This window comes from Amblyomma mixtum, chromosome 10 (assembly GCF_055824585.1).
Source record: "Amblyomma mixtum isolate Tamu chromosome 10, ASM5582458v1, whole genome shotgun sequence".
NCBI classification, from domain to species: domain Eukaryota; kingdom Metazoa; phylum Arthropoda; class Arachnida; order Ixodida; family Ixodidae; genus Amblyomma; species Amblyomma mixtum.
This window is the reverse complement of record NC_143021.1, coordinates 5,272,014-5,285,782: the sequence shown is the minus strand read 5'-3', so window position 1 is coordinate 5,285,782 and position 13,769 is coordinate 5,272,014. Positions and strand designations below refer to the sequence as shown.

At 44.6% G+C, this 13,769-nt stretch overlaps 1 protein-coding gene across 1 annotated transcript in view; it reads left to right on the top strand.

Annotated features, from left to right (window-relative positions):
* Positions 1 to 13,769, top strand: part of LOC149325026 (sodium-coupled monocarboxylate transporter 2-like) — a 157,749-nt gene that overhangs the window by 26,111 nt on the left and 117,869 nt on the right. The window contains exons 2-3 of the mRNA XM_089564168.1: positions 6,770 to 6,835; positions 8,767 to 8,818. Of these exons, the coding sequence (XP_089420294.1) occupies positions 6,770 to 6,835; positions 8,767 to 8,818 (118 nt within the window). The remainder of the gene's footprint in view (positions 1 to 6,769; positions 6,836 to 8,766; positions 8,819 to 13,769) is intronic.

Sequence of the window (13,769 nt, the reverse complement as noted above, 5' to 3'; positions counted from 1 at the left end):
ATAATGGAAATAGACGAAGAGGGGAAGGACAGCCTAGGAAGTGATCATAAACGTATTAGTCTACAGTTGGGAGCCCTAGTCAAAAGAGAAATGCAACGAAGTCCAAAAGACAACGCAAAATTAAATGATGAACAAATAGCGCTAATATCAGCCGATATAGAAGAAATAATTGAGAAACGCCACATGGAAAATTGGGATTATAATCAGTTGGAACTGCTCATCGCTACAAAAATGAAACAAGTGAAAGGAGTTAACCGCTGGAGAGGAAAGAGGAAGCCACGAAGCTGGTGGAATATGGAAATTAAGGAGGCCATCGAACAACGACGGGTGGCTTCAAGGGAACACAGAGAAGCAAAGAGGGCGCAGTTATCTGTAGAGGAAATAGGAAAAAAATGGGAATCTTATCGACAAAAGAAACAGCAAGTTCAGGTCCTAGTCCAGGCTAAAATAAAGCAGTCCTCTGATAAATGGCTGGCTGAAGTTCGCGAGGCAAATAAAGGGGGGCCAAGAAAATTCTGGAACCATATAAGCTGGTTGGGAAAAACAAATCAAAGAAAGCAGGAACAGATTATAGATGCTGAGGGAAAATGTTTGGAGGGAGACGATGCTGTGGACTACATTACGTCATTTATAGCTGCGTCTTTTAGCGACGCCAATGGGGTAATCTCCCCAAGTGAGGCGGCAACACAGGACAGCACAAAAGAGAACAGCTTAGAACTGACTAGTCTTAACTGGGAAAAGGCGGAAGCGAATATCCCTAAAACCACTTCCGCAGGGATAGACGAAATTCCAATTAAGCTGATTAATGAACTTGGCCCAAGAAGCAAGGACGCGCTGATAAAAGCATTGGAGGCAGTCATAACAAATCAGCAAATTCCGCACAGCTGGAGACAGAGTAAAATGAATTTGATTTATAAAGGGAAAGGAGATAAGATGAACATAAAATCCTTCCGTCCGATTACGATAACATCTGTTATGTACAGGCTGGCAATGCAGGCGGTGAAATTAAAAATGCAGTCATGGGTAGAAGGGAATAGGATACTCGGAGAACTTCAGAATGGGTTCAGAAGGGGTAGGCGGTTAGATGATAGCCTGTTCGTGCTTACCCAATGCATAGAAATAGCTAAGGCGGAAAATAGACCTCTGTTTATAGCCTTTCTAGACATAAGCGGTGCATACGATAACGTGAACAGGGAACTCCTGTGGAGCATATTGAAAGATTTAGGTATTGGTGATGAGGTAATTGATTTTCTACAGGAAATCTACCGAGATAATGAAGTTGAAATTACATGGGAAGGGAAAAAAAGTACCACAACTGTAGGGGTGCACAAAGGATTAAGGCAAGGTTGCCCTCTATCACCGCTGCTGTTCATGCTTTACGTGATAAATATGGAAAGAAGGCTAGAAGAAAGTAATCTGGGTTATAATCTATCGTACAGATTAGGCGGAAATGTAGTTGAGCAGCGACTCCCGGGTTTAATGTATGCGGACGATATTGTACTGTTAGCAGATAGCCAGGAAGATTTACAAACTTTGGTTAATTGCTGTGGAGACGAAGGAGACGCTCTAGGATTCAGTTTTAGCGCAACTAAATCAGGTGTGATGATTTTTAACGATGCAACTGATCAGGTGCTTACAATACAAGGCCACGAAATACCCAAAGTGGCCGAATACAAATACCTCGGGATATGGCTAAACGAAGGGCAGATATACACGGAAAAGCATGAACAGGCTCTTAGGGCAAAAGGACGAAGAGACGCCGGGATAATGAAACATAGGGCATTATGGGGGTACAACAAATATGAAGTACTAAGAGGTATTTGGAAAGGAATAATGGTGCCGGGACTTACTTTCGGCAATGCGGTTCTGTGCTTAAGGGCAGAAGTTCAGTCGAGATTAGACGTAAATCAGAGAGCTGTTGGAAGATTAGCACTAGGTGCCCACGGCAAAACCACAAACGAGGCAGTACAAGGGGATATGGGCTGGGCATCATTCGAGGCACGGGAAGCTAAGAGTAAAATACTATATGAAGAACGCCTGAGGAAATTGGACGATAACAGATGGGCAGCTAAGGTATTTAAATATTTATACAGAAAGAACGTTGACTCACAGTGGCGGAAAAGAACTAGAAAACTAACCAGTAAGTATGCCGGTCATGAGGACGGAGAAAGAAAGAGCATTAAACGACAGGTTAAAAACGCAGAAGTTAAAAATTGGATGAATTCAATGGAAAAGAAACATAGTGTAGAACTATATCGATTCTGGAAAAGGCAGATCAGGAAAGAATTTTTCTATGATAACTCAAGAGGCAGTGCCCTACTTTTTGAAGCTAGATCAGGGTGTCTTAGAACGCGCAGCTACAAAAAGAAATTTAGCGAAGAAGATGACACATGTGCAGTGTGTGGTAGATCTGTGGAAACAATTGAACACCTCATAATCAAATGTGATGGTATCCATCCGGATGTCGATGCAGGCACAGTCACTCTTTCTGAGGCCCTAGGGTTTAAAGATAACAATGGTCATGTAAATAAATCTGCAGTGGAAGTCAGCAAAAAGCGATTGGAGGATTGGTGGCTGAAAAGCAGAGATGTGGCATAAGGTTAGAATAGTAGGAAACCGTAGGCAAAGTTGATGGAGAATCTTAATGAGAATTGCCAACACAGTAAACAAAAAAAATAATAAATAAAGAAAAGCTGAGCATGGTGGCAATTGCCACCACCCCGTTTCAAAGGGGGCGCTCCTATCCATCCATCCATCCATCCATCCAGTGTGGAAATATCGTTGCCAGCCATGCCGACAGCCCAGCAAAGCAAAACCATGAGCCAATGAGGCTAAAAACATGCTTTCGCACATCTACTCTGTTTAAAATGGAAGCTGAACGTTGTTGACTGACCCCAATTTGAAATGGAAGAGCTCGTCCCGTCTTCTCGTCTCTTGTCTTTTAGTTCTGCTTCTACGAATTCGCTTTAACTACGTGCAAACTCCATCAATATTTTTCTCGCCCGGACGAAAAAGATAGCCCATATGTTTGGCGAAGTGGGATGAACTGCTTATGAGTTGCTACGAGTCCAGACATCAAAGCGCGGAAAGCGCAAAACCCGCCATCGGCGCGCGCTCATTGTGGAGTATCCAGCGCGCGACGGCCCTTCTAGCGCACATCAGCTGTGTGACGCCCGGGGAGGGACGTGTGCGCCACGGACTTTCACCAGGCGACGCGTTCCGCGTTCTGGCGACCAGCAATGAGCACGCAGCGTGGAAGCAGCAAGAAGAATAATACTTTATTCGGGATAACAGCCACGTAGTAGAGATGTTGTGCTAGGATAAGGGCCCATACGAGGAGCTCATTGGTGTCTGATACGATACTGTACATCTCCCTCGGTGCAATATTTAAGAGTCTGAGAGGCGATAGATGGTTGAATTCGGGTGGATCGTTTTGGCATCGACTGCGTGCGCTGTGATGCTCCCTCGTTTTCCTCAGAAATATCTTCGCGGTCGGACTCATCTTCGGCTACGTCACTTGGGAACGACTCGCGTGTGGCAAGAAAACGTTGCAGGTTGCGTGGAAGCGTTTTGCTGTCCTATGTAAGGACACAATAAGACCTTGTTAACACCAGGCTTATGGATCGAGCCGTGCAATCCCACGCGACCCCTCCTACTCTTACAAGTGCGTCTTTCTTGAGTTCGAATAGAGTTGTCCCTTTGAAGGAACTTAGTTGTCATGGTTGGTCCTTAGACAGCTGTTGACTGGAACACGACACGAAATCTAGTAGCCGAGTGCGTAACGTTCCTCCTTGAAGCACTTCTCCAGGGGACCAGCTCTTGGCTAGTGGAGCCGAGCGTTAGCCGAGCACAGTCAACTAGAAGTCCTCCTTGAGCTCACCTGTGTCCTTAATAATCCATCTGACAATTTGAATACTTTTCTCGGTGAACGTATTGGACCGTGGGAATCTTGGACTCGACGCCACATCGCAGAAGTCATATCTGGGTGCGAAGAAATCAAATTCATGGCTGAAAACTGAGACTTTCAAAAGAATTTCATATGTTGCAAAAATTGAGATAAGCTTAGCAATGACAGTCCATGTCGTTGTGACTGGTAGCTCTTAGACTTCATAGATATTTGAAAACGGATCATACACGCATAGGAATGAGCTCCCGCAGTACATAAACAGGTCAACACCGACCTTGTATCATCTATGGTCTTGGGTCGACCTGAGCACCACTGGCTCGCTTTGTTATTTTGTTCGCATATGTGCCCGACGCTCGAATCGGGTACGTTGTGCAGACCTGCACATACAACGGTACATAAGGCGTCATGGTTACCGCGAGGATGCCGTGTCTAGAAACGTGTCCAGAAGCAGCAGCACACAGAAGCCTTCCCAGTTGTGCGCACCTTTGATTTAGCTTCATCTATGGGAATTCGATGAAAGCCGTAGCACGCGTCCAGGCGACAGAAAAAAAGTTGCCTCGGCAAACTCAGCTTGAATGTCTTCTCTTTTAGGCATCTGATAATACCCTCGCTTTAGTAAGTTGTTAATGCGCCTGGGGTCAGTGCATACGCGCAATTTCCCATCCTTTTCTCTTGCTTCAACGAACAGGCTTGCTGGCTTTTATCACGATGCCTGCACGCTCCACGCAGTTCACCTCTTCTCACAAGTGAACCATGAACTTTGAGTCGCTTAAGGATCCAAAATTTCAGCATTGTGCCAGCGTCTTCAGGTGCAGTGAAAAATGCTCGGAAGGGGCTGCTTGAAAAACCGCTCTTCGAAACAGCTGTCTGGTCTCCAAAACAAGCATATATCTACGATTCAATTGCAGCAGTTCAAAACCGAGCAACTAGATTCATTCATTCATCATATTCTTTTGATATCAGCATATCATCCCTCAAATCACAGTCCAGCCTACCTACCCTTGCTCATCGCCGCTACATTGCTAGTTTGTGTTTGTTTCACAAGTTTTTTTACTCTGAGCTACGACAGGAACCCTACATCTGCGCACCACCACCTTCGCACCGGCCATCACTAGCAAGTGTCACGAGCTCGCGCCCGCACCACTATATTTTCTTCATCATTCTTCCCCCGGACTGAGAACGACTGGAACGGCCTTCCCCGAGAACTTGCTGCTATCACATGCCAATCTTTGTTCCTCGAAATAATCACGCGTGTACTTGCTCAGTAAAAATCTTATATTTGTATAAATTACAACTAATCTGTTACATATTCTGCTTTTCATTTCTGTGTGCCCCACCCCTTATGTAATACCCTCTAACGAGGGTCTTTAAGGTATTAAAGTGAAGTGAAGTGATGCTATTTTGCACGAACTAAAAGTCATTAGCCAATGCACTTGTGGGTGAAGGCGCTTTTGCGAGAGTAATCTTTTTCGCAGTTCATTCGAAGTGATGGCAAACGCAGCAGAGGATGGCAGAGTCAGGCGGGCCTAGAACGTAGGAATTTTGCGGGGAAGGGAGACTAGAGGTGGCACAGGACAAAGCTGATTCGAGGCCAGTGGGCTGATTCGAGCTGATTCGAGGCAAGACCTTTGTCCTTCAGTGAGCATATCAGTACTGGTAATTAGTGGCGCCAATGAACACCATCCCTTCAAGCCAGGCATGGGGTGTTAGTGCCCTGCTTATAGTACCCAAGTTTTGGTTTGGTTTGGTTTATCAGGGTTCAACGTCCCAAAGTGACTCAGGCTATGACAGACACCGTTTTGAAGGGCTCCGGAAAGTTAGACCACCTGGGGTTCTTGAACTGACATCGCACAGAACAGTACCCAATTTTGTCCAGTTGAATGTGTTGGGACAATAACTTATCTTGTAACAATTACTGCTACGGGTACAGTGTGGGAAGTTTTATGGCGAAAGCCTTTAATCGGTCATAATGTCGTGACCAAGACGTGTTAGCAAATCTGTCCGCGTTTCAGATAGGCCGAAATGGTCGTGACATCACTGCGCGCGAATTTTGACGGGTGTCCACCGAAATATGTGAGACAGTTACTGCGCAATTTCCTTTCCTCAAATACAATTTTCGACTGGTGTCCACCGAGATATGTGAGACAGTTACTGCGTAATATTCTTTCCTCAAATACAGTTTTCATTTTCTTCATTACGGCCAATCTTTTCTTCCTTCCTTCACTCCAAATTCCTCCCTTCCTGTACGGTGCGGTTCAGGTGTCCATCGAGATGACAGAGAATTGCAGCGCCATTTCCTTTCCTCAAAAAGCGTTGCGTTCAAAGGGCAACGCATCGCGCCGAACGATGCTGGCGCTCCGTGGACTCCCTGGCAGCGCTACAACACGCTGTCGCGTTCCACTCCTAAAGGGAAAGATTAAGCGTCATTAATTGGCAGTTAATTAATGCACCAACAGAATGTGAAGTGAACAATCGCGTAGCAGAATGCAGCAACCAGGCTTTCGCCGTTCACCACTTTAGCCGCTGAAGTTCCTCCTAATTGTTTTGTTCATTTGCTTACGCCATTGCTACTGGCATGCTCACTGCTTTCTTGCAGAGAGCTTACTACTTTTTCTGCGGATGTGTACCGCCACGTGAAACATAGCACAGTAACTGAGGGACAAGTGAATGCTGTCCTTGAGCTGTGTACTTCTAAACACGTATTTGTATTTGTGTTGAAGCTGTTATATCCTGAATGATGAGCTGACTTTTGCCGTAAGAAGGCTTTCTTTCTAATAAAATTATATAAGGAAGTATTTTTTCTAGATTTAAAATCACTTTGGCCTGCGTACTAAGCGATGGCTTTATTCTTCTCTTTTCAAGTACATTCGACTGCGCTTCAATTCGGCCATTTCATTAACAGCCTGCGCCAGCTACCTGTTCCTCACGGTAAGAAAATACATTACTTATTTGATGTGGCACGATGAAACTGCGTTGTCGTTTTTTGCCTTCCCACTGCTTCGATGATTTTACATCGGCAGCAGGTGACCTGGCTGAGATGCTGTGCATCTTTTCTGTACTAAATGTTTTCGCATTTAACAGTTCTAGGGAACGTTAAATTTAAGCGCCATCCTCAAAAGACAAACGTATTATTTTCCATGCTTGTTGCAGTTGATTACAGCGCCATGAACGCACTGGTTTATACATTCTTACCCGAAGAAGCCAACGTCAACTTATTTCCACTCAGTTCAGACAAGCGCATCATAAGTCCATCAGTCCCAGTTAGATAAATTACTTTTCCTTAGCACAAAGCTTCAAGTGTGTATTTATTCTTGAAGAAAGCTTTCTTGCATCAACAAGTTCTCATTTATAGACAGATGTTCTCGTCTCATATAGGTAGAGATTTTATTGAGGTAATACAAAGTTCTTGCCTTTGAGGCAGGGCAAAAATAGGGAATATGACCTCCTGGCTGGGCCCTGGCCTCAGAGTGCGCCGACGGTGCAGCAGCAGTGGCGCGTCAGCAGTCGCTCTCCGCAGTAACAGTTACAAAAGAAGAAGCAACATTTTACTATAACTAAATGTACATATGAAAACAAAATGTAACAGTGCTGTGCAGAAAGCACAAGATAGATTAAGAAAAAATAGCTGGTCAACGAAATTAAAGGCAAGCAGTGAAGGGCATGCTTTGTTCAAGATGAAAGTAAGAAAAAAAAGGCAGAAGATCGCTACACGACGCATTATAAAATCGTGCAGGGCGTGGTATGAAATTCCAGCATTCATGTTTAAATTTGCGAGCCATTTCACTTTTCGTTGTAATATCAATTAATTTAGGGTGAGCATTACATAAGAGCATGATTTGATATTGCAATTTTTTTTCCATAATTGGTACGAGGACGCTGCACTACAACTGAGGTTTGCCGCAAAAAGCAAACCCCATCTCAAATGAACTATTGGTTTTACAAGCTATTTTAGTGCTGTGTTATTTTTGTGTATATCAGAAGGCATAACCTGATGCTGCAGGAGCTTATAAAAAGTGGTATAGTGAGCTGCTTCGTTAGTTCGCCTGCGCTGATGTGGCTTATGGAAGGCATCAATAATCGAACTGCTTTACGCTGGGGCGTTAAAATTTCCCCTTGTCATTTCGACCTCAGGTGCCCCAAATAAACAAATAAAATAAAGAGTAATTAATGATCTATTTATTAAACTAAATAATAAAGCGTAGTTAATAAATAAACTAACAAACAATAAGGTTGTTGTCGAAACCGCCCTGGGTTTGCGTCAATTCTTTGTCGTTTAAACATATCCCACTGGGCTTAGAAGAGTACCTCCAATACACGTCACCTCGAATGCCTTTATTTTAGAAAAATCAACTGTTACTGTGAGTATAAGCCAGTAATATTAGTCCACCGCTGCCGTTTACGTCAGCTGAACGGAACGTGCTTGAGCGGCGCATCAACTCTGCCTACTTGTGTGAAATAATTTTATCGCTTGCTCAATAATGATTTTGCTAAAGAAAACTGGTTGCTCGAATGCGGAAGGAGAGGGAACAGGGGAGAAAAATGTCAGATTAGACTTGTGGTCTTACAAATGACCTGCATTGACCACTTTGGTACAGCTCCCAGGAGACATTCTAAAAAAAAGAGACTGCTGGATGTCTTATCCTTGATCATCCTTGAGAGACAGCGTCGTAGAAATAAAAGGGCCGTTAGTGATGTCTTAGGAGAAATAAAGAGAAACACACTTTGGTGAGGTATTTACTGCTGATAACAGGCAACTGATGTTAAGCAAGCGGAATTTTCTATTCGCTGGGATCAAGAATGTATTTGAAGTTGACACTTGAAGTGCTTGTATGTCAGGTCTAATGAGACAATATTTGCAGCAAAGCGTTGGCGCACTCTCCATCTTCGCAGCAAGCTTGACAATCTTTACAGGTGAGTTTAATGTGGTGCGAAAATTGCTCGCAAAAATAGTGCACATTTTAGCAATAGGCACCACAATGAGACTTAAAGTAATGGACAGACATCGTCAGCCTGAGTACCTTTTGTTCTGTACTAAAAAAATCGCATGTCTGCATCCAAGCAATAATGACCAGCTGAGACAACGTTGCCCGTACCAGGAGGCAGGTCAGAGAGAAATGAAGCGAGAGAGAGAACTAAGACGAAACGGGGCACCACGCAGGGGCGTCCCAAACCGTACTGTTCGAATCGGTAGGACCTTAATTACGATGACCAGAGCGAATTTTACTGACTTGGATGGAGAAGGATCAGGGAAGGAAAAAAACGGATATCTCTTGTGGTCGTAGATCTCTCCCATTTATTAAGGCGGAAGCCTTTAATGCCTCATCGTTGTAAGCAGGAGTTGTCGACAGAAAATGTCACGCTTTTCAATTGGTCGAAATGCTCGTGACGTCACAGTGCGCGAATTTCAAATGGGGCCAATTGTACTTTGGCTAGTAACCATGCAACCAATCAAAGGGATCGTACAGTGATGCTCCAACTAAGTTGGACTGAGTTTAGTTAATTGCTTAATTAATCAATTAGCCTAATTAAGATAGAGGAGAATGAAGAGGTCAGGAGAAAGAGGAAAAGAAAAGAAAGACGCGCGCCGCAGCGACAACAGCGTCCGCGGAAGAAGACGCTGCTGAAAAAAACAGATAAGTACGAAACCGCGTTCGCTCCACCACCACGCACTTCCCCACTCAGTTCGACGTTGCTCGTTTCATATACGTTGTGTCGAACATCCTAGACAGTTCCAACAATTGACAGGTGAATGACAGAACACGATGGATAGAAATATAATAACATAAATATGAAATAGCCTAATTAACCTTTCTAGTTAGACCGCATAAATCAATAAAACCGAGAACGAAATTGGTCGAGTTGGGGAATCGAACCAGGGTCTCCGGAGTGCGATACGAGCACGCTAGCCACTCCGTAATGCCAGCTGAATGGTTTGGAATGAACAAAGGCGCGTCTAGCTAATACGGCATCTTCGTTCACTCCCATCTTCCCCCTTTCCCTTACGGCGAGGTGCAGGTGTCCACCCAGATATGCGAGATAGATACATTTCCTTTCCTCAAAAAATAAATTTACCGTCCAGCAAGGCGTACAGCCGAATTGGCGATGGCGTTCTGTAGACTCCCTGGCAGCGTTGCAAGACGCTGTCGCGTTCCACTCTTACAGGCGAAGCTTAACTTGTTAACCAGACATCAGTAACACACGCAGACAGCCAATGGACACGTCATTCGCTGGCAGCACTTGAATCATCATTCACAACCACATTCGTGACAGAATGCTGTACTAAGGCTTTCGCCTTGCACCACTTTAGTCGCCAAAGTGACTCCTAATTTTTTCGCTTCATTTGTCTCTCAATTTCATCCCGAAGGTGCACAGACTTGTTCTACGCAGGAGTAAGGTCAGCCTTATCCCAGGTGATAAGATTACAACAGTCATGCATGCTTTCGCAGAGGACACACCATGAAACATGCCACTAGCTCGACAACCAGCTCTCGACGAGGCAGTTCGCGATAATTTGGAAATTCCGTACGCTCTCTCAAGAGGGAGCCAACAGTCTCCGAAAAAAAACAAAGTGTAGGAAAATATTTCTATCAATTATTAATTTGTGCCATTGGTAAATGGAAAATTACTGTCATAATTATTTCATCGCTGAAATATGATTGATCAGAACGTGGGAGATAACAACAAGCTGCCGGTGGTATTCGAACTCAAGACGTCTGAAGTTCACGTCTGGTCTTCTACCTAGCTGTTCTAAGGTGACGGCTGCCAATCTTCTACTTTCGGGGATATTTATGTAGCGTGCAGCCGATTCCTTGACCTCCTAAGCCCTAACAAACCGAGTGTTCAAATCACCATGGAAGAAGAACAAACTGCCGCCATTCCTTACGTGGGCATGCTTGTTGTCACAGCTTCCGCCTTGGGTAGGTTAAGGCGGGGATCCCCTGTACGGTACGATTACCCGCTTTTCCCACTACGGATCCCTGTGGCATATTAATTTTATTAGGGTAGACCGAAAAAGCGAATTCGCAAAAGTTTGGCTTGTGCACGAAAAACAACTGGGTATTTATATCGGAAGTGAAAGCCTACAGCACAAACAGAAATACTAAGAAGAGTGCTGCACGGCTACATAACAGTGATATCATCAAATTCAACAAGTTTAAGATCAGGTGGAACAAACAATTAGCTCGGAGCATATAGAAGATTAACTACATGGATACAAAAATATATTAAAGCAAAACTAAACGTATAAAGGCTATGTAGAATGTACGGGCATACAACAACAAACAAACAAAAAAGCAGATGCGTGCTAATGGATCGTTAAGGAATGTGGAATGCGAACAGAGTTCTCACGTTCCGGCGGAGGCGAGCAGGGGGATGGCGCGAAGGTGGTCGTAGCAGCGTCGTGTTTGATGGACGGCGGACGCTCGGTTCCGCGGTAGGCACCCGAGAGACTGAATCTCGCCAAAGCGCACTCCCCGTCGGCGGGACGAACCCGCCTTTTTAAAGGTGCACTATAGAGGAATCTGAACTCGTATTTTTACCGCTGGAACTCGATCTACACGTTCCAAGCATTCTTGGAAATTTCGAATTATTGCCATGTGCGGCCCATTCCCGAAATTAAATCCGATTAAACGTCCCGGCTCCCGCGTCTATTTTTTTTTTGTATCCCCGCCGACGGTGGGAGGAGTAAACCAACCTTTCAACCAGTCCCGTGGCGGCTTCCGCTCTGCCATCGGCGCAGTGATGCGTAGTGATCGGCGAAACCAAAGAGTCCGCGCGTATTTTTATTTCCGTAGGCCTAATTTGCAGCCATGTAGTCTCTGATTAGATCTCTTTATTCACGGGAACCTATAAAACAAAATAGCAGCGAAAGCAAAGCCGCCAGGCGACTGCCTGAAAGGCACTCCATGTGTTGGTTGACTCCTCCCTACGTCTGCGGGGAATTTAAAAAATTCAGGAGCCGGACGTCAGTCCGGTTTAAATTAAGAAAATCGGCCGCACAGGGCAATAATTCAAAGTTTCTAAGAATGCTCGGAACTTGTAGATTGACATAACTTCACCAGCGAAAGTACGAGACACCAGGAGAAGAACACAGAACAACGTTGGACTAACGCTGGACAACGCTTAGTCTAGCGTTGTCCTGTGTTCTTCTTCTCCTGGTGTCTCGTACTTTCGCTGGTGAAGTTATGTCTGATGTACACCAACTAGGCCACATGGGTACCTTGTTACAGCGTAGGTCGAGTTACCGCGGCAAAAAGACGAGTTCACATTTCTCTTCAGTGCACCTTCAATCCTTCTCTACGGTTGCGTGGCGCGGGGCCGTCAAGGCATCGAGCTGCCCGGTAACTGCTCCGTGGTTCCTGTCGTAACATGCCCAGCGTGCGAGGGCTCTCCCGTGCACTTCGGTATTTAGGAGGCGGCTTGTGACACTGGCCTCCCCTGAAGAAAAAATTCAGGGGGGCACTTTGTTGATCTAAAGTGCGGTGAGGCGGAAGCCTTCAGCGCGGTGTTCCGGCTTGTGTCACTGATGCGGCTTGCGTTAAGATGGTAAGCTTCGCCTCTAAGGGTGGAACGCGACAGCGTCTTCCAACGCTGCCAGAGAGTCCACAGAACGCCATCGCCCGTTCGGCTGCACGCCTTGCTCGTCGGTAAATTCATTTTTGAGAAAATGAAGTGTATATGTCTCGCATATCTCGGCAGACACCTGAACCTCGCTGTATGGAAGGGAGGAAGATGGGAGTGAACGAAGACACCGTATTCACTAGACACACCTTTGTTCACTCCAAACCATCGAGCTGGCATGGCGGAGTGGTTGGCGTGGTCGTCTCGCACTCCGGAGACCCTGGTTCGATTCTCCAACTCGACCAATATCCTTCTCGGTTTTATTTATGTGCTCTGACTAGAAAGGTTAATTAGACTAATTGCTTAAGTATTATTACTTAATCAGTCATTAAGTATCATGCAATCATCATAGAATGCCTTAAATTGGGTTCCGATATGATTCGATTGCCATAAGTATTGATTAAAAGTATTGATTACCATAAGTATTGAGAGAAGATTAAAAATCCATGCTGCACAGGCGGTCAAAAAAAAAGATTGACGAAATTTCCTCCCACCTTAAAAATCAAGTATATGCCGATAAACAACGCTACTATGGTGAATTACTGCCCAGTTTCATAACTACAGCTCCAGAAAAGTTTTGGCGTTCTATTTCTCCGACTTCCAAGGAATGTGATGTATTTCATGTTGATGGTAAAGATGTGTGCGATGGCAAGGTAATAGCAAATGCATTTAATAAACATTTTAAGTCCGTCTTTACTAAAGATAATGGCGTAATGCCGTCTTTCGAATTACCTACGTCACCTATACCCGATGTTAAAATAAGTGAAACAGGAATACTAAACATGCTTTTAAATATGGACATTAAAAAGTCCTGCGGCCCGGACAACATTCCAAACACATTTTTAAAGCGGTATGCAGAATGGACCTCAAAATACCTACACGTTCTATTCACGAGATCATTGTGCGAGGGACAAGTGCCGAGCGACTGGACGACTGCCAGAGTGAAGCCACTACATAAGGCAAGAAAAAAGCAGTGCATTCAAAATTACCGCCCAATTTCTTCAACATCTACGGTATGTGAACTTTTGGAACACATAATTTATAATCACATCTCAGAATTCTTGGAGAAATATAATATACTTACGAAGCATCAACATGGTTTCCGAAAAGGCGACTCTACAAATACCCAATTGGTTCTAACAGTGCATGACTTTGCTAAAGCAATTAACAATGGGAAACAAATAGACGCTGTTTTTATGGATTTTTCAAAGGCTTTCGACAAGGTGTCTCATAAAAAGTTACT